General features: G+C 31.1%; 4 protein-coding genes across 11 annotated transcripts; 1 reads left to right on the forward strand and 3 right to left on the reverse strand.

Moving 5' to 3' along the window:
- Nucleotides 1-1,147: 1,147 nt before the first annotated feature.
- LOC123684863 (probable protein phosphatase 2C T23F11.1) lies at nucleotides 1,148-3,674 on the reverse strand. Its single transcript, XM_045624350.1, has 5 exons — nucleotides 3,484-3,674; nucleotides 3,082-3,384; nucleotides 2,523-2,707; nucleotides 1,939-2,077; nucleotides 1,148-1,845 (listed from the first exon to the last, which is right to left on the reverse strand). The coding sequence occupies exons 1-5, from the start codon at nucleotides 3,497-3,499 to the stop codon at nucleotides 1,481-1,483; spliced, it is 1,008 nt and encodes a 335-aa protein (XP_045480306.1). The 5' UTR covers nucleotides 3,500-3,674; the 3' UTR covers nucleotides 1,148-1,480.
- Nucleotides 3,675-3,705: 31 nt separating this feature from the next.
- On the forward strand, nucleotides 3,706-9,240 carry LOC123684861 (T-complex protein 11-like protein 1). 5 transcript variants are annotated; one of them, XM_045624345.1, is made up of 11 exons: nucleotides 3,706-3,847; nucleotides 3,938-4,132; nucleotides 4,431-4,557; nucleotides 5,346-5,619; nucleotides 5,698-5,841; nucleotides 6,482-6,601; nucleotides 6,677-6,800; nucleotides 7,482-7,645; nucleotides 8,035-8,219; nucleotides 8,281-8,447; nucleotides 8,915-9,240. In XM_045624345.1, exons 3-11 carry the CDS (start codon nucleotides 4,436-4,438, stop codon nucleotides 9,115-9,117), a joined length of 1,503 nt encoding a protein of 500 aa, XP_045480301.1. In that variant the 5' UTR covers nucleotides 3,706-3,847; nucleotides 3,938-4,132; nucleotides 4,431-4,435; the 3' UTR covers nucleotides 9,118-9,240. The 5 variants fall into 5 exon arrangements, with proteins under 5 accessions (XP_045480301.1, XP_045480304.1, XP_045480303.1 ...); XM_045624348.1 differs by lacking the exon at nucleotides 3,938-4,132 and having other exon boundaries at nucleotides 3,720-3,847; XM_045624347.1 differs by lacking the exon at nucleotides 3,706-3,847 and having other exon boundaries at nucleotides 3,926-4,132.
- A 1,016-nt stretch (nucleotides 9,241-10,256) lies between these two features.
- LOC123684864 (glucosamine-6-phosphate isomerase) lies at nucleotides 10,257-12,471 on the reverse strand. Of its 4 annotated transcripts, none has more exons than XM_045624352.1 (6): nucleotides 12,311-12,471; nucleotides 11,630-11,773; nucleotides 11,274-11,558; nucleotides 11,037-11,221; nucleotides 10,684-10,857; nucleotides 10,257-10,395 (listed from the first exon to the last, which is right to left on the reverse strand). In XM_045624352.1, the coding sequence occupies exons 2-6, from the start codon at nucleotides 11,751-11,753 to the stop codon at nucleotides 10,348-10,350; spliced, it is 816 nt and encodes a 271-aa protein (XP_045480308.1). In that variant the 5' UTR covers nucleotides 11,754-11,773; nucleotides 12,311-12,471; the 3' UTR covers nucleotides 10,257-10,347. The 4 variants fall into 4 exon arrangements, with proteins under 4 accessions (XP_045480308.1, XP_045480311.1, XP_045480309.1 ...); XM_045624355.1 differs by lacking the exon at nucleotides 12,311-12,471 and adding an exon at nucleotides 11,997-12,149; XM_045624353.1 differs by lacking the exon at nucleotides 12,311-12,471 and adding an exon at nucleotides 11,855-11,999.
- A 617-nt stretch (nucleotides 12,472-13,088) lies between these two features.
- LOC123684859 (golgin subfamily B member 1-like) lies at nucleotides 13,089-23,751 on the reverse strand. The gene is made up of 8 exons (XM_045624339.1): nucleotides 23,590-23,751; nucleotides 23,155-23,510; nucleotides 21,807-22,834; nucleotides 21,661-21,759; nucleotides 14,640-21,604; nucleotides 13,867-14,201; nucleotides 13,402-13,568; nucleotides 13,089-13,350 (listed from the first exon to the last, which is right to left on the reverse strand). Exons 2-8 carry the CDS (start codon nucleotides 23,499-23,501, stop codon nucleotides 13,271-13,273), a joined length of 9,021 nt encoding a protein of 3,006 aa, XP_045480295.1. The 5' UTR covers nucleotides 23,502-23,510; nucleotides 23,590-23,751; the 3' UTR covers nucleotides 13,089-13,270.
- Nucleotides 23,752-24,953: the final 1,202 nt, after the last annotated feature.

Consider the following 24,953-nt stretch of genomic DNA (forward strand, 5'->3'; position numbering starts at 1 on the left):
TTAAAATTTTTTTTTCGGCAACCGTCCGGGAAATGCTCACTTCCCGGACGCTTTTTCTCTGAGAAAGTAGCATTTCCCGGCCTAGTCCGGAAAGTACGTACTTCCCGGACTAGGCCGGAAAAGAATCACGTCGTTTGTGTCATTGTGGATATGAAAATCTTGGTAGGTATATTTTTAATAAATGCAGGTGATCATTACCATAGTAACCGATAAAACTGCTGACAGTTCATATGAAATTAGTTGTCAACAATTTGTATGTTTTTTGATCGCAATCGTAATAAAATATGGAAAGCAGCAGCGATAGTGTTATTCTACACGGTTGCCGAAAAAATATTGTACGCAACACGCCCGAAAATGGTTTTTTTGGACTCAGACTTCCAGGACTCGCTTACGCTCGTCCTGGAATTTTGTCTATTCGTACAAAAAAACCCATTTTCCGGACTTGTTACGTGAATTACTATTTTTATAAATTTGTTAATAAAATGTGTTTGTCCACCACAATTATCTATACACTCCTCGGCATTGATACAATAATGGCCTTTTCCTTCTTGAGGGATATTAAACCAAGCTACCTGTACTTCATATCTCAGAGCCGCTAATGTCTGTGGAGCCTAGAGTAAATTTCAAAGCCTTCTACCCATGACGTTCCAAACATGCTCTATGGGCGAATATCGGGGGATCTGAGCGGCCATGGTAAAAGATTCACATGGGTCACTTCGAAAGAGTTTAAACTAACACTGGCAACATGAAGTCGGGCATTATCTTGCTGAAATATTGGATTCTCAAGCCGGTTAAGGTAAGGGAGAACATATGGCTCCACAATTTCTTGAAGGTAACGCAGTGCTCTCATGTTACCTCCAATATAGACAGAGAAAGCAAAATCCATGAAATTCGTTACAAAGATCACCCTTGCTTTATCCGAAACCCTCACGATTTCAAAAAATTATTATTCAAGATATCCAACCAAAAAAATTATTTTTGAGGTTAATGATAACACATAGGGTTTTCATAAGTATTTAATGTTAAAATTTGATTTTATTTGAAAGTTCAGTTTAGTCATTTGGTGGGACAAAAGACCCAATGATGTGGAAAAGTTAGTTTTTCTCTATGAATATTAATTTACTGAAGATAAAAGTGAAACAAGACATTAATAAAAAAATTCTATTAAAAACAAATCTTATATACATTGGGAGTGTATATTAAGGAAGTACCTATTTAACAAAATGCAATAAAATTCTACTCATGTAGAATATCTTCATAATAATAAAAATTACTGGCAAACTAATACTATTTCAGATTTGATAGAAATTAATGAATATGCTGAAAACATGTCTCCGAAATATGTGTTTGAGTGAAGTGATCTTTGGATTTATAGAAAAACATTCTCAATTATTCAACTCGAATTTAGTGAACCTGCTCAACTAAATCCATCATCATTTTCATCTCATCCTGTCAATGAATATTAAAATATATTTTTCGTTTACTCGGGATCATCAGTCTGTCGATTTTCAACACATTCCTTAGTTTCTTTAGTGTCTGTATACTCTCTGTTACTTGCACTTGATTCACACTTTATTCTTAGTTTATTATAGGGTTCATTATGAAGAAGTCCTATAATAAGCACTGTCATGTTATCACAACCAAGACCTGCCATTTGTAGGTCTGGCGCTAGGCAACGCATCATTATGTTTTCACAAATTTTTTCTGGCTCTAATCCTTCCACTATTTTCTCACGTATATAGTCCACTACTTCTTGGTTTCCCATTACATCCCAAATTCCATCACATGCAAGAACAATGAATTCCCAGTCGTCTGTCATAGCATATTCCGTCACGTCTGGTAAGGCTGCAATAATAAAAGTAATTATGTATATTTATTACTGACATGCATTTTTGGTCCTAATTCAAATTAATTACATCGTTCCTTGTTTATGATTACCTGTTACAATTTGCTCTTCTGCGCTTTTATTTGGATTTTTCTTGTAAATATAGTCACCGAGAGCTCTTGATAGGGCTAAATTTCCATTCACTCTTTCATATTCCACCCAACCACCAGCCGATGTAATTCTATCATATTCCTGAAAATTGATGCCAAATTGCATTTTGAAATTTCAAAACCTGCAAATAACAGTATCAACACAAATTTTATATTGTAGCAACATTATGAGAATACAGAGAAATGGAACATGCTTGAATGAGATCTGATGATCAGTCATCCAATCATGACAGCAGTACGGCGGTTTTTTGAATTAGATTTGATTTTCAAGGTATCACATAAACAGAAAAATAAAGCACGAAAAATATCAGAAGATTCTTGAAAAATTTTAAACATGGACACAAATTATTTTCTGTAGTTCAATAATTTAACATAAAGTGTTGAATTTTACATTCTAACCACGAAGTCATCTCTTCTTTTTGACCTTTCGAAACAGGCCTTTTCATAAGAAAGATATTTACGATACTCGGAGTTGAATATACTTTGTTTGAAAAAGATATCTTAATCTAATAAATCATTGAACTTACTCCTTCTTGATTTGGCTTATGATCAACAGACAATGGTACTGCTCTGCCACCAATACTGGCTACTGCTCTAGAGTCTCCTACATTGGCACAATAAATTTGATCATTTTTTACAAGAACAGTTATTGCAGTGGTACCAGAACGTTCTCGTTTCAAAGACTCTTCAAGTGCCATTGCATCATCAATTTCTAAAAAGAAAATATCAATTTTAACATAAAAGTAAATAAATTGACGAATGAAAGAAATTTTTGAAATAGAATGCTATATATCATTATTTATCAAACTGAAGAATTAAATTTATTAATCATTCAATGATGAAGTGGAATATGGCAGGTCATGTGACTAGAACGACTGGAAACAGATAAGCTTATAGAACAACGATATGGAAACTCACACAAACAAAAAGAAGTGTAGAGTATCCAGAAAAACGAAGGGTTGACAATATAAATTATTCTTATGATCATTAAAGCCTCTCTTGGTAAAGTAATATTTAAATCTTCTTCAGAAGAGAGAAAGAAATCCTCAGCTTTCATCATGTATTCTAAGAAGTGCACTATCTTACCTAAAAACCCTTTTTTCATTGCTTCCGCAATATTTCCTTCATTATATTCTTTCTGATTAGTAATGTATTTGTGTAAATGCTTCCCTACATACTCAGCTATTTTACCACCCCCATGACCGTCAAAAACACCAAAAAATGCAGTGTTCGGATCATCTGGCATTGACAATATATGAGTATGAAAATCTTCCATATTGACTCTCCATCCTTGCATACAACTAGAGCCAACTTTAAAGTTTGTGTTTTCACAACATGCAGTTGCTTTAACAGTAACAGGTTCACTCATAGTTTGCCCCATTACAACTCCTTGAAAGAGCAATAGGTCAGAGAATGATTTGCTTATTTGAAAGAGTTGTGTATGTGAAAAATGATATTAACAAATTTCAAAGTATCCTGGTTGCTTACTTCCAAATGAATGCATTCGGATTATAAAAATATGCTATACATAGGTTATTACACCATCTGAAAAATATTGATTATTTACTGTACAATTGATTAAAATATCACTCTGACACTTTGAATATATGTTTTATAGTCAAAGCTCCGACATCATATCATAGATAGACCTTAAATTATTCATCATTCTATAAATAAACAAATAGTTACAATTGAGAACATAGAACACAAATTTTGAAGATGCTTAGATGCTGATAACCTTTTATGTTAGATTATTTTTTTAGAGAAAGTGAATAACGATTTTGATTAATAGTGGTTGAATATTGTAGTAGTTGAGTCAAAGATAGGGGATATTTCAATTCAAGGTATACAGGTAAGTATCCAGACATATTTTTGCTTTTTTATTTGACTCATTTCTTTGGTCCGTACCCCCCCTTCAAATATCTTTTGTTTTCAACCCTAGAAAGGTCGAGGAACTCCATTTAAGTGCGTCATTTTATTTTCTTGTCTTTCCATTTTCGTAAAACGCAAGGACAGAAAAGCAGGAAGAACACTCAATATCTGAATCATTCCTAGTTTGAATCCAAGAACGACAACTTTAAAATTGCTAAACCCCCAGCGCTTCTGTTTTGTTTTGTGGCAACTGTCAAGTATTAAGGTAAATAAACATTGAACAGCTGTGAGTGTGACATTTAGTACTAAATATTGAAATTTCCGTAATTAGTGATAAATTGTTGAATACCATACTACGCAATAACTCAAGCTGTGATTTTAACTTATTATTAATCATCACTACAAGGAATAAAGTAATAATTCCATACATATTTACTCTCCTGTCCTTTCAATTCATCAATAGCATTTCAGAATTTCTTAATTCACTGTACATGCTGTTTTATTCCTTAAAGTCTCATTTTTTGAGCTGAAATTAGTAAGTTTATAAGTTTTTTCATGAACAGGTAGAATGAATAATAATAATGAAGATGGTCAAAGTAATTCTGGGCCGAAAGAACAGATAATTCCTGCAAGGGTACGAACTCAAAGTGAGTGCTCTGCTGGAAGTGAAGATGGTAATACTGGTAAAAGGTGAGCCTTTATGTGATATTTTATATATTTTAACGGAGAAATTTCATAGGTTTTGAAGTTTGAAAATTGTAAAATGTTGGGGGCAAATGACTATTTGACAAAACTAATACTTTTTCAATCAGAATTTCTTAAATATAAAAAAAAGTTGAGATTTTTTATATGCATCATAATAGATAATCAAGCTGCCTAATAATTCAAATGATGGAAATTTTTTTTTATGATTATAAATTAAATTCAAGAACTCTACTCATTAGTTATGTTGAGAAACTATTCACTAATAATCTTAAGAATCTAAGAATTGTACTGGTTGAGTAGGAATAAATCCGTGTTCCATATAATTATCCAGTTGTTATTTATAGACTATTACCCAATGGTTTGTGCAAATCTCTGATAGCTCTAAAATAACTTCAACCAATTTTATTTAGTCAGAATGTTCTTCTTTTCTAAGTGTAGTACTTCAAGTTTGATTTATATATAAATTCATTGATTTTACTAGTATCCAATAATGCATATTGAATTTAAAACTAATTAGAAGTGAAAGTGATTCCATAATAATTCAATGGAGTGAACATTTCTTATAGTGAATTTCTATTGTTCAATTTTGTTCTTACTTTCATTTAAACTTGTGGTTGGTTGCTGAAAGATGAACAGGTTGGTTTATTTTTTATCAAATATACCTCTTTATTTGCTTTTTAATTTTTTTTATAGGGATTGCAAAATATGTTATTTTACTTGATTTCAAATAGGTACTTTTTCCTTGATTTTAAATAGATTTTTTTCATTTATAGACAAAGAACCACTTCCCAGCAATTTATGGTGATGAGTGGTTTATCTGCTGCTTCTCCACCAAAATTTGTCACCCTTGAAGAAATAATGCAGGCTGCTAATAGTATGAAAGATATGGCTCTTGTTCATCAGATAGTAGTTGATGATGAATTCAAACTACAGCGGGCTGAGCCTCCACCAAACACGATACAAAGAATAATCAAGGATACAATGCACAAAGCATTTTGGGATTTACTTAAAACAGAGTTAGCAGAAAATCCACCAAACTACAGACAAGTGGGTCATGAGAGTTTTTTCAATAGTTATTTTTCCCCCTTTTTATTAAGAAAATAAGTAATGTTTTCTCCTTTCTAGGCCCTTGTCCTTCTGGAGGACATAAAAGAAGGACTTTTCAGTGTATTGTTACCTCAACATACTAAGATCAAGCAACGTATTTCCGAAATACTAGACACTGCCCTTATCAAACAGCAAGCTGAAAACGGATCACTACAGTTTGAGGTAATTTTTTTTCATGATTGCTATCCTAACCTTAAGATTTCCCACTGATCCACTGATTCTCATAATTCCTTTTTCCAAATTATTCCCAAAATGATTTGTGGAATACATTGGTATATCTACAAACCCGTTTATAAATCTCAAATATATGTAACTTACATCGTAGGTATTATCCACTAACAAAGAAATGCTTAGAAATAAAAAAAAATTACTTTCATTAACTTAATTTTAAGTCCTCAAATCCAAAGGTTAATTCAAAAAGTAAGAATTTGATAACACTCACTCTGCATAAACATTGAACGATGTCATCGTGTCATTTACGATATTTACAAGTATATTGCGTAATGCGGCACCTTTGATGGTTTTTTATGTTGGATTTGTCTGTATTCCTTTCTGTTGTTTCTGACTGAATCAAATTACTTTGAATTTCCACACATGGAATTTTTGTTGATCAAGCTTGAAATGCCGTCCCTGAATTTTGGAGCCCTAGGCGACCGCCTACCCTGCCTACCCCTCATCGACGGCCCTGCTCAAGCAGTTATATTAAGACTAATGGCATTGGTTTAGTCAATTCAGTACTGCAATGCTAATATAATCATTCAATTAATCAAAAAGTACTTATTACTGTGATTGGTTTTTTCAGCACTATGCCCAATACGTTTTATCTGTGATGGTGAGGCTTTGTGCTCCAGTGAGAGATGAAAAGATTAGACAACTTCAAAACTGTACAGACGTGGTCGAGACTTTCAAGGGTATATTAGAGGTGAATATGATGGTTATAAAAGAGACAATTCACAACTACAAATGAGCATGAATTTAAACTGAACATTTCCTCCAGACTTTAGATTTGATGCAACTAGATATGGCAAATTTCACCTTACAACAAGCGAAACCAGATATCATTGCTAGGAGTGTGGAGTTGGAAAGGAAGAAATTTGCAGATTTCCTCAGCATACAACCTGGTAATTTATTTATAAAAATTGATGATTGATTATCGATAAGCTCTTCAAAAGTTTGGCCAAGAATGTGTTAATAACATAATCATTTTTCTCTATTTCAGTATCGTAATGAGTCCATTACAGTTCTAAAAACAGTGCTGTAATGAACTCATTACAGCATCGTTTTCAGATATAATTTTCGTGTGGTTGCCTATGCTGACTTCCAATCCTATCAAATTTCGACAAACGTCAATAATTGTCAAAATAATATAATTTGGGGATATAGTGAAATAATTTGCTACATTATTTGCAAATTCTCTTAATTCTGGTAGTGTTAAATCGATTTCGTCAGACATAATTCACGAATTTAATGGGTAATTGTAAATTATGTCTAAATTCCAAACATACGATTCATATTGAAATTCCGTAATCTGTCAATTTTCGTAACAGTCACACCAACTGCCAAGATACAATAAAAAAGTCACTAGGATATATAATCTGAATTTTTCATTGAATTTCGACAATATTTCACGAAACTTGACTGAAATAGAGAAAATATGGTCTAATACTCGTTGCAGAAGGCAATTTCAACACTCATGTGTTCGAATTTCGCATTCATGTTGGAATAGAAGCCCATTCTGCAACTTGTTTTAGAATATACTATTAATTGATATAAAAAATGCCAAATGGTTTATTTTTTCGCAGATGGCTTGGAATTCACAAGGAAATGGTTACTAAAACATTTAGAGACAGAAAAACTGCCTGAAAATGTAGATTATGACACTTTTATCAAGAAGAAAGTGAAGAAAACATTCAGCAGAGCATGTCTTAACCTTTTAGAGTGGAATGACAAAGAACCATATCCTGAGGTAATTTGATTGATTTGTGACTTTGATAGATTCTAAACATCTTCAGTAAAACTTCAAGAGAATTATTTAAGGCCCATAAACGTTTCTCAATATCAAGAAAGCTATTCCAGAACAATCGTAGGCTATCATTAGAATGAATAAATATCGATAAAATGAGTTAACGGAAAATTTAACTATTTATAAAGCTTTCAGAACAATTTTTTCAGATCTTCTGCTTTCTGTACTTTTTGAAAATTTGGGTTTTTTCTGATTTGATAACGAACGAATTCAAAATATTGAAACAAAAATCATTCGTGATAAAATTATTTGAATACCAATTTGGACAAGCGCATAAACTCTTCAATTTCAGGGTTTTTCTCATTTTTTCAATATAATATGTGATTTTCCAGACTTTTATGTTGGATGTGGCAAGATTGCAAGATTTGCAAATGAAAACAAACAGAATCGTTGTCATGGGTACAATTCTTCTGATCGCTCTAGGAAGTGCTGGACAAGATTTACAGTCAATAGGATCTTTCAAAATGTCTCTGAAAGACCATATTTATGTACTATTGCAGTCGATGAACAATGAAGAGTAAGTTCAAAATTCTACATATCATAAATTTAATAATATATGTAATATCTTCTTTCTCTAGAGATTGCAATAATCTTCTACCCAATGTTGCTGAACAGGTTGTTCGCGATATAAAAAATGAACAGATTAAACATCAGTTCGCTCCCTTAAGTGAATCTGCCGAAAATGCTTCAAAACAGCAAATTTTAGATGTTGCAAAACCAGATCATCGTATTAAGTGCCTGATAAGTAAGTGCTGCCAAAATATTCTTTTTTTTACGTAATTTTGACTATTTTTTCAAATACTTATATTATCAATTGCTGGAATTCAGACAAATTTTATAGAAATTTAGGATTATTAATTTGGATATTTTTCATTTTTTTTTTAATCCGATATGTTCCCATACATAACGTCAATAGAGTATTGGCATCTAATCAATCAAAAAGCATGAAGATTCTCAGAATTTGGTCACTAAGTTGGCTCCGGCTGATTTGTTTCCTCTTTCAAAAATTGCCATATTATTGTAAAATTTTCAGTCAATACAGTAATCATAAAGAATGATGGGGGTTCTTGAAAATGTATTAAAAAAAAATTAAATAATTGGATTTTTTGTTAGCTTAGGAAAGATATCTATTTTGAACGCGATACATTAAATTTAGATGAAGCATTATTTAAGTTCTTGGTGAAACCAAAGCTAATCACATTCTTATCACAGGGCAAAGAATTTACGATTTCTATCACGAAATCATTGAATCTGCAACAGCAGCTCCGCAACAGGTTCCTTCAGGACTGTCATCTTTACAGAAGGAGCTCACAGAAATAGTTGGTCAACTATTGAAAATTGTTTCGCACAACTGTTCTGTTTTCAGTCCTTACTACTACGATATCATAGCTGCTGCTATACCAAAGCCAAACTAAATGGAATGATTTATTCAGAAGTAGAGGTATCTAACTTAGCTGACATCACATGGCTTGTTTCAAAAAGATTTCAATCATTGTAATGATTTGGTTTGAACTTTATATTAAATTTTTGTATTTTCATATGGAATTATATGAACCAAACAATAATTGATTATTGCTATATAGTTTTCAGTCTTGAAATTTTTAAACCGGGGAAAAAGAATATAGCTGATGAAAGATTTGAATTTTTTCTCAAAAAACATGAAAAAGGGAAATATTTGATTGAATTGAATTAGCTGTTAAATTTGGAATATTTAAATAATTAATAATTATAATAGGATTTGGGAAAATCATTGTGAAATTTTATCAAAAAAACGCTTTTTGTGATTTGTTTTTTCTTGTGATGAACTGCTTTAAGACGACATATTATATTTATTTTGAAATTCTTTATTGTTGATTTTGAGTTTATTGTTGTGATTTTTATATAGGCGACTTCTAAGTATTGAATCGTTACGAATACTTTCAATGTTTTTTGAGATTGTTTCGTGCTTTAGAGAATATATTCATGAAATTTTAACAATATTAAGAAAAAATGTAATTGTCGACTAATTGTGCCTCAAATATAAATTTTTATATTATGGCTAAAATAATCGTTTAGTTATTGTAGTGATAATTAAGTATGTATGTGATAAACTTTGTAATGAATAAATTGTTTAAAACAAATTGGTAATTTACTTCATATCCTTGAATAAAATGCGGAAAACACTAACAAGTCAGGAGATTTTGAGCGCTCACGCATTCATAATTGTGCCCTTGACGATCACATAATTGAGCCTTCTATATTTCCATCATATTTGTATGAAGCCCTTAGTTTGATTATGCCCATTAATGAACTAAACCTACCCCGAATGTTTGAAGTTTTTTGCTCTTTTTTATCAGGAGGTGTCGTGTTTGAGGCTGGCCGAACATTCATGAATTTGTTAATTGTAAGTCAAACTTTATTTTTTGGGACTATTGTGATGAAATAATAAAGTTATCTTTTCACTAAATGATGCTCAAAGTTGAACTTGATAGAATTGAAAACAATTTTGTTTTGGCAAATTAATAACGTTTTTTGATTATATAATATTAAGAGGACTATTTAATAAAATATAATATAAAATCGAAAAAATATAATTACTTAAATTTCATTTTAAAATATGGGTACATAAAATATTTTCAGTACAAAACATACAAATAGTTCTTAATTTATACAATGTATTGTCCAATAAGTTGATTATGTAGTGCACTCAAACCCTGAAACAGTAATGAAATCCTATAAAAACAATTTTTTTCTTGTTTATTAACTAATTTTAACAACAAATTATCACATAAAGACTTTTATTCAGTATTTCCTTCATAACTTTTAATTCTCTTCAAATAATCTTGCAAAGCCATCTAGAAAAAGAAACACTTTTAAGAAATATTCTAGATAAAAAAAAATCCAAGGAAATCTGTGGAAATGTTTTTTTTTTGGAAGAAAAACAAGATTATTAAACTCACTTAGGCATGTCAAGACCTACGTTTTCAAGTTCTTGTACTAACCTTGAAATATTTCACTGTTTTAACCTTCAGTTCTAAGGTTGCATCTTCATCACATACCATTATGGTATTGCGATGTTGTTGGAAGGCAGACACAGTCCACATATGGTTGACACCTTCTTCTATTGCTTTATATAGAGCAAAAGATTTTGCAGTGCCAGTTACTAATATCAATACCTGAAAATTTTAGGTTGATGAAGATAAATCAGATGACAGTATTTGCTTTATACTACAACGCAATGTCTCTATAATTTCTCAATATAATTCCAAATCGTTTAATATTCAAGAAAATATGAGCACATTTAAAACTAATTGAGTAAGTATATCAAATAGGGAAAAAACTAAAATCAATTTACTTCTTTTGCATCCATTACTGTACCTACACCTACAGTGAGTGCTTGCTTAGGTACTTTACTCATATCGTTGTTGAAAAATCTGGCATTAGCCTCTAGCGTATCTTGAGCTAATGTTTTTACTCTTGTTCTTGAAACAAGAGAAGATCCTGGTTCATTGAAAGCTATATGTCCATCGGGTCCAATACCTTTAAAAAATCATTGTAACAACAATTCAAGTGAAGATTAAATTCACCTCACCTCCAATGAATAATTCTATTCCCCCTGCTTCTTGAATTTTTTGCTCATAATTTTCACATTCAATAGACAAATCTTCTGCATTTCCATCTAGGATATGCACATTTTCTGGTTTAATATCAATATGTTTGAAAAAATTGTTCCACATATAAAAATGGTAACTTTCTGGGTGATTTCGGTCCAAACTAACATATTCATCCATGTTGAAAGTTTTAACATATTCAAATGATACCTTTCCAGCTTTTACATACTCAACAAGTTTTTTGTACATACCAAGTGGTGTACCACCTGAGAAAAAAATTTCAATTACCTGTTTTCTTGGATAAGTACAATATAAGAAATGTTTCTGGATATTCTACCTGTAGGTAAACCAAGAACGAAATATTTATTTGGTCCTGGTTTGAAGTCATTGATACGCTTCATTACATATTTGGCAGCCCATTCTCCAACTGCATTAACATTATCCAAAATAATCAAACGCATTTTCGAAAATTAGGTACCGCCTATAAAATTTAAAAAAATAGTTATCAGGTTTATATCATGAGTACTCACTTCAACTGAAAAAACTATTGTTATCCACCTACTTTATGAATAAATAATGAAAGATAAACTTTATTATCAGAAAAATTGATACAAGTTATCTTTCCAATTGAAAATAAAATGCAGTCACACGATTGATATGAGGTCAAAAACCTATAAGTACCGGTTATACATGAAGCAACCTACTTTTTACAGCCGATCTTTTTAAATAGCCATAGTCCATTGCTTGAATATTATTACAGAATAACGACATAACTGAAAATATATGGTTTTCGAATTTTTAGTTGTGAACAGCGATTATTATTGATGTAAATTATCTTTCGGATTATTAGGTTATGTTTGGATGATGTGGAAATTTGATTCATTTCCACATTTTTTTCTTTCTATCGACTGCTTTTGTTATATGTATATCCAACATTAGTTTGTTTTCACATAAAATTTGCACAAATTCGCCATAATAGTATTAGAATAAATCTCCAAAATGGACTACGATTACTCACAGATCTAAATCATTTGCGTTTTTTGACTCAACAAGTAGTAGCCAAACTAACATTCGAAAATAATATTATACATTACATAGTTTTGGATTAATCCAACTTTCGGTTCTACTTAGCCCAAATATCATTAAATTTAATTTTCACTTCATGAAGGCCAATTCACATGAACACTAATAATTAGGCAACAACTAATAACAACAATAAATAGGTTCCTACTTCAAACATTTTAGTGGAAAAATTTTAGTTTTTATTTTATAATTTCATTAGTTCTCTTTTCGAGAACTTAATTTGGTAAACAAATTTCAGCTTGGTCCAAATAACCTTGATATGGATTGAGATATTCATCGTTAGCTTGAACATTTTTAAGGGGTTAATGTGAATAGTTTTACTGATTTGTAAAACAATTTTTTGTGCTTATTCGAATGAAAAAAAGCCCTACAATTCGATAATGCTGTTGATTTTGCCGTAGGGGACAATTTTTGATATGAATCTTATTACTGTTATACATTATTGCACCTTGTCAATCCAATTTCCATTCTACATTCTTCAAAGAAAAATTTAATTTCGCTAAAATCATTGTCTAATGATAATATTATGTTTATCCAATGGTAGAATGATAACAGGAATAATTTAAAATAAAGATTTTTTCATCACCGAGCAAGAATATACTGTTAATTAATTATTGTAAAGAATATATTTCTATGAAGTAACAATTGCATCTTTCCCAGAATCAGAATTTTTTTTCTTTCACTGAAGATAAAGGTTTAATGAAAAAAAAATATCCAATCGAAATATTTCCATTAACATAAATATTTTCAAAAGATAAATGCTCTTATAATACAATTCAAAACAAGACGATAAAAATTTATACAAAACTTTTAATAGCTTATCTAAGTGTTGTTTCACTCTCACATTCTCACTCAACCACAATTATAAACAGTTAGTAGGCACAAATTAAACTATTTATAAATCATTCACTTTTGGAGTGCTTCGTCCCCATAACCAATTCAGGAGAACTTTGGAAGGACTCTGAACATCACGAGCTGAAAAGAGAGACCTCAATTTATGTATATTAGAACTAAAAACGTACTTACACAATGTATAGTTGGCATCAACCAATCGAGCTGCTGCTTCTGGTGGTAACTTGGAGGCTTCTTCAATGTGTTGTTGCATAATTGACAACTGCTGTAACCTCCTCTGTTGCTGTTCATCCAATAATGTTTTATCTCTTTTGTACCCAATATTTTTAAGCTCTGATAACCTGTTAAAAAAAAAAAAAACAAATCATGAATCAGCATAAAATTTCATCGATGCTCAACTGAGTAATTAGTTTAAGCATAACAAAATATTTGTTGTATTTGTAATAGTTACTTTAGAGTATTTTAAAATAGGTATTTCATGGTCATTTAAAATTACGCATAGAATAAGTAAAAATTTCCTGATTAATTTTGACTATGCTTGATTAGTTCTTAATTTTTATGGTATATTTGAAGTTTATAGATGACTCAAGTGAATACTGTTATTCAAAACTCTGATAACATCACAATTCAACTGCTTACTTATTTTCAAGTTGATTTTCCGAAATATTTACGGAACCCTCTTGAGCTTCAGTAGCTACTTCTGCGCCGCTGGCACTTAAAACAATATCAGACACCTTTCCCTTAGGTATTGCACCTTTAGATGGCGAGCTCCTGATATCTGCTGAAATGTCAGTTATTTTGTCGCCATCGGCCATTACTCTGTATTCTTCCTTTTCTCTCAAAGCATTTGAGAGTCGAAGTTGAAGAGTATCCCTTTCTTCCAAAAGTTGTGTTAGTTCAACTGTTAATTCTTCACACCTCACGTCTCTCTGATGCAACATATAGAGAGCAATATCCAATTCTGACCTGGTAACCTATTAATAATAATCAATTAGAAAGCAAAGTTTATAAAATCTGTATTACTGTAAACTATGAATTAAAGAAAAAAAAAACACTTTTTTACTTCAAGTATGTGTTTTGATTATTCGGTAAAACGTTTTTGGCTGAACAGCCATCTTCAGTAACACTAAAAAGTTAACAAAGAGTGAGTTAAGTAACATAGCATACGCCCTCGAAATGTTGACAGCGAAAAAACAGAAAAACAATGACAACTGACAAGTCAAAAGTGAAATTACTACGAATAAAAATTATCTGATAATAGAGAATTTTAAACTGTGCTAAAACATTCACAAATCAATTCAACTCCACGCAGCTTGAGCCATATTGAATTAAAATTCCTATTGTAGAAATTAATAACTAAGAAACATTTGAACAAATTAAATCTTCAATTACAGGCTCAAGCAGTAACTTACCCAATCATTCAGATCATCGGTAGAAGTAGGACCTACAGGTCTCCCTTGACCAATCGGTTGTTTTATTTCTTGATCTGCAACCCTCAAATCACTTTTTCTGATATCTAATTCAGCAATCAGAGAATCATAATCGTTACTCTTCTCATATAGTTTATGTTTTAAATCTTCAATCTTAACAACTTGAGTTTCAATGATCGCTCTGAGTTCGTCCATCTGTTTTTCTTCTTCATTCAGGATAATATTCTGCTCCTCATACTTCTTTTGGAAATTTTCTAGATCGTTCAATTTTTCGGCAAGTTCATCATTAAGTTTCTTATAAGATTCTATTTGGAAATTTAGTTCTACAATGTTTCTACCTTGTTCTTCAATTTGAGATTGAAGATAGTTAACAGATTCTTGAGCCATTTCTTTCTCTGATTTCAATTCTTCAGAACAAAATTGTGATTGGCTCAGTTGATTCCGTAAACTGATCATTTCCTGATCTTGTGTTGCTATTATTTCGTTTTTATTTTTTTCCAATATATCCTTCTCGTTGATATGCGTTTTTTGTAATTCATCAACATAAACCTTTAATCTTTCCATGTCATTTTCTCTTTCTACATGAAGACTGTGTTGTTTTTCAAGTTCGGCATTCATTACATCTATCAATGAACACTTCTCATCCAAAGTCAATCTCAACTGATCACATTGCAACCGACATTGTTGAAGACTATATTGCAAATTTTGAGTACTTTCATCATCGCTTGCTTTTAAGTTTCTAGTTTCCTCAAGTTGATAATTCAGATTTACAATTATTCCTTCTCTTTCTGCCAGCTCAACACTAAGTTTTTTCAATTCATTTTCTTTTTCTTCAATCATTGTTTTATATTTTTCAATTATAAGTGAGGACTCTTCAAGTTCCTTCATTTTTGTATTTAAATCAGTTTGAATATTCAACAACAGAATGTCCTTATCTTTCAACTCTGAACTCAAAGCATTAATTTTATCTTCCATGTTCAAACTTTCAATTTGTTCTTTTAATTTTATAATTTCTGTAGAATGACTCTTTATAGTACTTTCATAAATTACTTGTTCATTTTCTTTTGATGATAATTCGTTTTTCATGTTCGATATTAGGGAGTCTTTATTTATCAAGTCCTTCTCTAAGTTGGATAAGTGTTCTGGACTAATTACAGTACTTAATTGCCTCCTTAGTTCTGTTTTTATGCTTTCAAGATCGAATAATATTGGAGATAAACTTTTCTCTTCTAAAATATGAACAACATCCTCAACAATTATTCTTTTTTCATTAAACTGTTTCTGTGTGGTATCTATTATAATTTGCAATTCATTTATTTTCACATCCTTCTCATCAGTTATAGCTTGCAAGCTATTGATATTACTTTGAAGTTGTAGAATTTGTTGTTCTATATTTTCAATATGTAGTTCTTTGTCTTTAAGGGTTTGCGATAACTCTTGGATATATTGTTGGCGATCATTTATCTGTTGTTGTAAAGCAGATACTCTATCAACCTCATTTCTTATTTCTGTGTCAACATTTTTTCTCAATTCGTTATTCTCATTCACTAAACTATTGCACTTTTCTTCCAAATCACTGAGTTCTTTTTTTAATTGTTCTTCTAATTGTCCAAATTCTGTTTCTCTCATGTCTAAATGAAGTTTCCAACTTTCTGCAACATCACTACCACGTTGATCTACCAGAATTTGCCACTCTTGACTCAACTTTTCCATCTGCACCTGACATTCTTCATTTTTAGCTTGTATTTGTTTGGAAAGAATTTCAATTTGTTCCTCCAATAGTTTCTGGTGTGATGTAAGGTCCTGATTTTCTTTTATTAAATGTTCAATGTTTGTAGTTTGGTTATCAAATTCAGTTTTCAAAGCTGAAGAATCTTTCTCAATTCTCAATTTCATACTTTCAATTTCGATATCTTTTTTGTTTAAATCTTGCAACAAATGTTCCTTTTCTTTTTGTAAAAATTGGATTTCGTTATTTTTATTCATTACCTCTTCTTCTAATGCTTTTTCCTTAGAAAGAGAATTATCCAATTGAGACTTGAACTCATAATGACTCTTTTCAAACTCACTTACTTTCTCTAGCAATTGCTTCACTTCAAACTCAGCTTGAGCTTTTTTATTTTCTAATTCTTTCAATTCTCTGATTTCCATGTTATTCTGTTCAGAATTAAGCATAAGTTCTTTTACTAGAGTGTCTTTCTCTGCAATAACTTTTTCCATTTCTGATTTTTCTTGTAACAATTTTTGTATATCTATTGTTTGCTCGTTATTTCTTTGGATGATATGGTTCAAATCATCTTGAAGTTTTTTCTTTTCAATTGAAATTTCTTTTAGTTCATTTTCAAGTATCTCTTTTTGATCAATTATTTCCTTATATTCATTTTCACTTTTCATATTTGTGATCAACTGGTTGATTTCAGCTTGTAATATTCCATTTTCCGAACTGATTTTCTCAAAATTTTCTTCTATTGCCAATTTTTGATTCATGATATTTTTAAATTCTTCTTCTGTTTTTGAATTGACTCGATTAAGCTCTTCACTAAGATTATTCCTTTCTTTTACAATTTTATCAAGTTCATTTTCAAGGAAATTTTTTTGATTGACCACTTCAATATATTCACTTTCAGTTTTCATGTTGTCAGGAATTGGTTCAACAGATTTAGCTTTTTCTGCAGTTATTCGAAGTGTTCGTTGTTCTTCTAACAGAACTTGTAACTCTTCATTATCTAAAGTGAGTTCTTTGATTGTTTCAGTCATCTCTGCCACTGAAGCTTGAAGTTTCAGAATATCTGATTCGCTGATCTTATCTGGATTAAATGGTTTTTTAGATTTTTCGGGGGTTCCTTCACTCTCACCCCATTCAAACTGGTCTAGTTTGGATTTTAAGTCTTCAGTTTTTCTCTGCCACATCAAAATTTCAATATCCTGCTTTTCTTTCATTTCAGTCATTCTTTGATTGGATGAAGAAATTGTTTCAATTTTTTTCTGTAAGATTTGTTTTTCATTCTTCTCTTTAATCAATTCATTTCCGACTTCTTTAATCCTCTTTTCTAATGTTTCAATTTGTGTTTTCAATTCATCTTGAATAGCACTTTCTAAATTAAACATGTCACTGTCATCTTGTTTATTTTTTTGGAGTTTTTCATTTTGTATTTTCAATTCTTTTAATTTCTTTATTAATTTAGCAGATTTGATCTGTAATTCTTGGAATTCTTTCTTTTTATTCTCGTTTTCAATTTCCATTGCTTTCATATTATCCTCAAGCTCAACAATTCTTAAACGAAGAGGGTCACTTTCGAACTTTTGATTTTGAAGTTCTTCTAGTTTTGCTTCTTCAGGGCTCCAACCCCAACCATCATCGTTTTCACCAAAAGTATCTATATTCAGATGATCTGGATTAATTCCAACGAGATTTGAGAATTCTGGTTGAGAGATAGGAACTTCAGCATCATTAGGATGGCACAAGTATGCTTCTTTCTTATGAATTGGATCTTCTAAAAACGGATTTGTAGAGTCAGTTATATCTCTTGTTTTTGTGAATTCAATTTCTTGTAATTCAGCTACAGATGGTTCAATGAGGGCTTCTGAAACAAGTTGTGATTCTACTGAATGAAGAACATTTTCATTTTCTTCAGTTTTACCATCCGGATAGCATAAGTAAGCAGTTTTTTTTTCACATGCGGGTTCATTTACAGGTTGCAAATTTGGAATTTGATCCTGGGTACTCTGCAAATTCATGATTGTCTTTTCTTTTTCATTATTTTGACTGTAAACCATATTCATGAGTTCATTTGATAAGTGAGTGCATTGATTGATTACCTCATCTCTTTCAATCTCCACATTTTTCAACATGAACTCAAGAGTTTTGATTTTTTGTAGAAGTTCTTCTTTTGTGTTTGAAGGAAGCATAACCTCCTTTTCTTCATTAGGTTCACCTTGGGAAATAGTATAACTTTGTGCTTCTGAAATTGGTGGATCTAAATCGAAAGAATCTTTTTCTTGACTTGTCCAAGTGAACAATGGTTTTGCACCTTGAGACTCTTTATAATTTGACAATTCAGAGACTTCATTCTGAAGTTTCTCATTTATTGACCTCAATTCATCTGCTTCTTTTTTGGCAGTTTCAAGGAGACTTTCCATATTAATCAACTGCTGTGATATTTCATTTGCCTTTTCTTTCAAAATTTCATTTTCCTTTTTCAATTCATTGACGAAATTCAACTCAATCTGTTTTGTAGATTGTAGGTTTCTTATTTCGATTATATGATTATCAATTTCTTCATTTTTCTTGTCTATTTCAACTTTTAGAGTTTGTATATCACTTCTTTGTGATCTTAGTTCGAAATCACTAGACTCTTGAAGTTCAAAACTTTTTTCTAGCTTTGCTTCTAAATCTTTGACTTTATCAGATAAAATCTGTTCGGATTCGGTCAATTCAGAAATTTTTTCATTTAGTTTTTCACAAAGAATTGAGAGTTCAGATTTTTCTCTCACTACCGAATCAAATTGAAGCTGCCAATCATTGTCCAACTTTTCAAGATCTATTTTTGCAGATTCTTGCAATTGAACCTTCTCAAGTTCAAACTTTCGCAAATCTTGCTCTAGTGTTATGATATGACTGCTAGACTTTTCTAAGTCTTCTTCTATTTTTGATGAGTTTTCTTTTATAACTAACAATTCATTTACTCGTTCTTGGGCGATAATTAGCTTCTGTTTGAGTTTCTTCGCAGATTCTCTAAGTTTGACATTTTCAGTAGTTAATTTTCCATTATTTGCAGAGAGTTCTTCTAGTTGTTTTTCCATTTCACTATTATGTTTTGATAAGTTTGCAAGCTTTTCTTCTAATAAATCTTCTGTTTTGGAAATTTCTTCAAAGCTTTGAGATTTTTCAGCTAACTGAACACCCAATTCATTGGTTTTTTGTTCCAATGTTTCCCTTTTTTCATCGATTTTAGATAACATTTCCTCTAGAGTGCTAATTCTTTCTTTGTAAGAACTCAAATCATTTTGTTGAGTTTCAATAATGAGTTCCAATTCCTTAATTTTAGTGTCACTACCTTGTGTGAATGCTTCTTGAATAAAATTACTTCCTAAAAGTTCTTCATGGAGACTCATTTCGCTTTTAACTGGCACTGATTGACCCTGCAAAATATTTTTCTCTACTTTCTCATCAACCTCAAGTTTTAAAAGATTAATTTCAGATTGATACATTTCTGTTTTCATTTTTAGTTGTTGGATTTCTTGCTCTGCTTCTTTCAAGGACATATCTTTTTCCTTCAATTCATTTTCCCATTTCTCTTGAGATAAGTTGAATTGTTGTTCTAGTTCTTGGCAGTTTTGAGTTTTCTTTTTCAAATTTGCAGCAATTTTTTTCATTTTCAAAACAAGTGCTTCATTTTTAGCTGAAAGTTCTTCGACCTTCTTTTGTAGAGGTTGTTTTATATCCTCGAGAGATTCACTATTGATGTCAGTTTGTTTTTGAAGAGAAAGGAACTTATCTTTCATTTCATTTGAGACTTTATGGAACATTTCATCCTTAGATTTAATTTGCAATTCCAGGTCTTTTATTTCTAATTGCAATTTGGTAATTATTTTTTCCTTTTCTTCATTATTTTGGTCAAAAATATTTTGCAACTCTAAATTTTTAGTACTTAGCTGCTTTAGTTGTAGATTGAGTTGCTTGATCAAATTAGAGTTCTCTTCTAATTCACTTTCATAATCAGCAATCTGTCCCAAGTTCTCATTTAAAACCTTCTCTAAACTACTTAGTTGTTTTTCCATAGTCTCCAATGTTGTTTCCTTTTCTTTACTAATTGCATATTGTTTCTCCAGTTCATTTATTTTTTCATTGAAATTGTTAATTGTCATATTCAAGTTTTCTACTTCTGACTTATATGTTTCTATTTCAAATTCTTTTTTAGCAATAACTTCTTTCAATTCATTAAGATGAGCTGCAGATCTTATGAATTCTTCCTTGTTATCTTCTATAACCGATTGATATGTTCTTATCTCTTCAAGGTTTTCAGTCATTTTTACTTCAAATTGAGTTAATTTATTATTTGCTTCTTTCAGTTCGAATTCCAATTGATTTTTTTCATACATCTTTTCAGATTGCTGCTTCAGTTCTTTTTGTAACATTTCATTCTCTTCGCCTAATTTGATATATTCTCCCTCTAAATCATATAACTTTTCTTTAAGATTCTGATTTTCATTTACATTGGAATCATGCTCAACTTTTTCAACTTTTTGTTTCAACTGTTCATTTTCTTTCAGCAAAGAATCTAATTTTTCATCAAGTTTTTCTTTCTCACTTTGGAGTTGTTCATAAGTTTCAGTTAGTAGTTCGCTATTATTTTCAACTTGTTTCAACTTGAGACTCAAGTGAGCATTTTCTGTTGTTAAAGACTCCATTTTTTCCATAACTTCTCTTCTTTCAACAGTGAACAGTTCAATTTTTTGAAGAAGCTCAGATGTTTCTTCAGTCAACTGATTGACACTATCATTTAAATCAGGATTTTCCTCTAGATGTTCCTCACTTATTTTCAGCTTTCCACTTTGGGGATCAAGATTTTTTTGATATTCCTCCAATTCTAGTTTCTCTTGCATGGTTAAATTTTCCACAATTTCAATGGATTCAGCAGATGACACTTTTTCAGTGCTCATTTTTTCTAGTTTGTCAATCAATTCCATATTTTCTTGGATGTATTGTTCTAGTTTTGAATGTAGTTCTGATTTTTCTTTCATTAAGATTTCAATCTTAGCTAACAATTCAATGTTTTCAGTTTGTAGTTTTTCCTTGGATGCCATTATTTCCTCCATTTCCTTCTGCAATTTTTCTTCATACTGAATAGACGATATTTCAGAAGTTACTTTTTTGTTATGAATATCCGAGAATTCCTCTAAACTTTTGTTCAACGATTCAATTTGCTGCTTCATAGAGGTGTTATCTGAAAGAATATACTTTGAAAGAAGCATATTTAAAAATTGCCGAAAAAAACTTTACCTATAAGCAAACTTTCCATTTCTACTGATTTCACTTGTAATCTTTCAGACAATTCTTTAACCTTTGCTTCCAATTCTTCAGAAGAGTTTCCAGTAGAATCTATAAAGGATTCATTAATATTTAACAAAAACGAAAGATGAACTCACCTTTTGACGTCTGTTCGTCCATCATTTTCAATTGATAATTTCCTTTTTCTTCTTCAAGTTCAGCGATTTTTTCGTTCAAAGTATCGTTTTCTTCACTCAATTTAACAATATGAGCATTAAGGTCCCCTATCTTTTTAAAACCATCAATTTTTTTATTCAGGAGCTTGATTTTCTTTTTATGCTCTGCTTTCACCTTGATCATGTTCTTATTTAGGTCATCTAATTCTTTTTTGAGTTTTTCCACTTCATCTGTGTTTGATTTGGAAGAAGTATTAGATTTAAGATCTTCAATTATTTTTTCTTGATCAATAATGAGTTTTTGTTTCACATCTAATTCAAGTTCATTTGTTTCTCTTAATTCTTTCAATTGATTTCTGTAATCATCATTTGCTTTTGAGATTTCAAGATTTTTTTCAGTTAAATCATTGTTTATAGCTTCTAAATTTTTCAATTTAAGTAATAAATCTTCATTGTCTTTCTTCAAATCAATTCCAGTTGAAATATCTGAAGCATTAAGATTTTGGATTTTCAAGTTTTCCTCTAGTTCTGCTATTTCCAAATTTTTTAATCTCAAGTCATCTAGAAGTTTAATTTGTCTAGATTTCATCTCATTTTCTAACTTTACAAAATTTTCTTGCATTTCTCTCATATGGTTTTTGGTCTCATCCAAAGTGTCCTGTGTGTTCTTACTTTTTTTTGAAAGACTTTCAGACATTAAGGTAATGGCTTTAGTTCGGGCATCAATAACACAGTCTTTTTCTTTAAGATTTTCTTGTAAATCAAGAACTGTTGCTTCTAGTCTCTGAATTTTAGATTGTAAATCTGTTAACTTTTTATCCTTTGTTATTAAAATATTATACAATTCTTCTGAGCTACTACTTTTATTATAATCTGTTTTTGGTTCTAAAATAGAAAAATTTGAAGAAGTATCATGAATAAGCTGAAATGAATCATCAAACTGTGCTTTCAACTGATGTACCATTTCTTCTATATCTTTTTGACTCTTGCCCCTTTCTGCTAATTTCACCCTGAAAAAATGATTATTTATCAGCTATTCACTTTCTTATAATTCTGGAAACACAATACGAATTGTAAAAACAATTATTTCATTTTTCAAGATTGTGTTTGATCTGATATGAAACTTCGAGAACCCCAGAAAGTTTTGAACAAGTTAATTTGTATCAAGTTAATGTATGAATGATTACTCATAATAGAAGAGGTTCTTAATAACTTTAAATCACTAGAGCAAATTCTCATCAAAATTGGAAAAATTAGTGAGTCTGGAAATTTTCATCTCATGCAGAGCATTATAGTTGACTCTACATAATTACCAAAGTAATTTTCTTACTTGTTTTCTTCCAATTGTTGCCTAAGTAAAGTTATTTTTTCATTAACAGGTGTCTCTATTCCCGATTTGCTTGCACCCTTTATATAAGTGCTAGAACTACTCTCTTTTTTCAATTTACTCTTTTTAGCTCTCATAGTCATCTTCGACAAGGTTGAAGCATATCTATCAACTTTTTCCTGAGAGACACTGCTCTGATCAGTCTTCTGTAACATCTCCTTGAACTGGGCTATTACAGTCTGTTGATGAACGAGCTGTTCTTCTAAATCTGGGGAGTCTGCTCTTTGCTCTGAAGAGCTTCCTTGAGGAGGAGGATCCTCCCCAGGGTCCTGACGAGGAGCCTTATTCATTTTAACTAGCTGTAACAGAAGGAGTTCAAATAGGTCAATAGAAAACAGTGTATCTTCTATAGGAGTCTAAAATGAACTAGGGACCCACCTAACAATGCTTGAAGTAATAAAATCGAATTAAAAAATATATTATTTCGTTGGAAAATGGACAATTTTATTTACATATTCCATCTTATTTTCTTTTAGATTCATATGTCAAAACATCATTTGCAACTTTCCACGTCAACCAGAATACAGACGATATTGACATTTGACACCTATGACAGTTTTAAAATAATTGACAGAACATTTCCACGAGCACGAGCACAGAATAGTATCTAAAGGGTTCCATCCACCAAAATACTTCAAACTCCTTACAAAATTTGAAAAAACATCAATTTGTAATCAATTGATTAGTACCTATATGTCATTTTTTAAGTTAGTACTTGTTTTCTTGTAGGTCATTCGAACATTTTAACCAGGGACATCCACAGTTTAGATGTCATGGGAGATCTAAAGAGACAAAAGCGAGGACGTCGACGACATCATCAGGAAATATATTTAACAAAAATTAAGTTCTTTTTTTGTTATCAAAAATTCTCCTTGATGTCGTCTAATATCTTTAATAAGTCATCAGCGAACAGGAGGTTATTTAAGTATGCACCATTAATTTTGAACCCCATTTTTTCCCACTCAAGCTATTTAAATACATCCTTAAGAGCTAATCTTAGGGGAAATAATGTCTCCCTTTCGAACTCTCCAGTCTCCGTTTAACTTTGATGCTATCAGTTTTGTTGTCATCGTCAGTCCCAGTGGCGTACCCAGAGGGGGATAAGGGGGATATATCCCCCCCCCAGAAGGAATATCCATTATATGTTACAACCCTATATATCACAATCTTATTATGAGTAAGCAAAATTCTTTGTAAAACTTCTTCAAAAGAAGGAAAATTTGAAAATTTGTTTTCTTTATCCCCCCCAAGACTTATGTCTGGGTACGCCACTGGTCAGTCCGTACATGCAGACAGGCATTTTTTAGATGTTTTCAATTGTTATGGTATACTAGGTATATCTAGAACAATATGATAGATCACAATTGAGCTGAAAGCTTCGTGGAAATCGATAAAAACCAGAGATGTATCGGTATGTAGTGACTTTTGGCTAGCCCGAGAGATGGCGTCATGGGTTGCGCATCTCTACAGTGACTAAATAAAACACAGTGTCGGTACGAGTGGTCTCGTTATTGATTGGCTGCCGGTTTCTGAGCCTAAATATGGCGGTTTTTTGTTTGAATTGTCCGTTTACCTGATTTTTGGGATTTGTTCGAAATGTGAGGTTTTTTTTATTAAGTCAAGGGTTGTATAGGTATTCTCCAGTTGAATAAATTTGTTCTATCTACATATCTATCAATCCCAATGATTTTAATTTTGACGAAGTGTCAGTTCAGTTCAGTCAATCCTATTCTGAAGTTCTT

The sequence above is a fragment of the Harmonia axyridis genome, chromosome 7 (genome assembly GCF_914767665.1).
Source record: "Harmonia axyridis chromosome 7, icHarAxyr1.1, whole genome shotgun sequence".
In the NCBI taxonomy this organism is placed as follows: Eukaryota; Metazoa; Arthropoda; class Insecta; order Coleoptera; family Coccinellidae; genus Harmonia; species Harmonia axyridis.

Excerpts from the sequence above, each read along its gene's own strand:
- LOC123684864 (XM_045624352.1), bottom strand. The coding sequence starts at position 11,753 with ATGCGTTTGATTATTTTGGATAATGTTAATGCAGTTGGAGAATGGGCT. Across the intron at positions 11,559-11,629 it reads CGTTCTTGGTTTACCTACAG|GTGGTACACCACTTGGTATG; the intron begins GTAGAATATCCA and ends TTTTTTTCTCAG. Across the intron at positions 10,396-10,683 it reads AAACAGTGAAATATTTCAAG|GGTTTGAGTGCACTACATAA; the intron begins GTTAGTACAAGA and ends TTACTGTTTCAG.
- LOC123684859 (XM_045624339.1), bottom strand. The coding sequence starts at position 23,501 with ATGAATAAGGCTCCTCGTCAGGACCCTGGGGAGGATCCTCCTCCTCAA. Across the intron at positions 13,569-13,866 it reads GAAAATCAACTTGAAAATAA|GTTATCAGAGCTTAAAAATA; the intron begins GTAAGCAGTTGA and ends TTTTTTTAACAG. Across the intron at positions 13,351-13,401 it reads TGATGCCAACTATACATTGT|CTCGTGATGTTCAGAGTCCT; the intron begins GTAAGTACGTTT and ends CTCTCTTTTCAG.
- LOC123684863 (XM_045624350.1), bottom strand. Across the intron at positions 2,078-2,522 it reads ATAAGCCAAATCAAGAAGGA|GAATATGATAGAATTACATC; the intron begins GTAAGTTCAATG and ends ATCAATTTTCAG. Across the intron at positions 1,846-1,938 it reads AGAAGAGCAAATTGTAACAG|CCTTACCAGACGTGACGGAA; the intron begins GTAATCATAAAC and ends TTATTATTGCAG.
- LOC123684861 (XM_045624345.1), top strand. The coding sequence starts at position 4,436 with ATGAATAATAATAATGAAGATGGTCAAAGTAATTCTGGGCCGAAAGAA. Across the intron at positions 5,842-6,481 it reads ACGGATCACTACAGTTTGAG|CACTATGCCCAATACGTTTT; the intron begins GTAATTTTTTTT and ends TGGTTTTTTCAG. Across the intron at positions 8,220-8,280 it reads CAGTCGATGAACAATGAAGA|AGATTGCAATAATCTTCTAC; the intron begins GTAAGTTCAAAA and ends TTCTTTCTCTAG.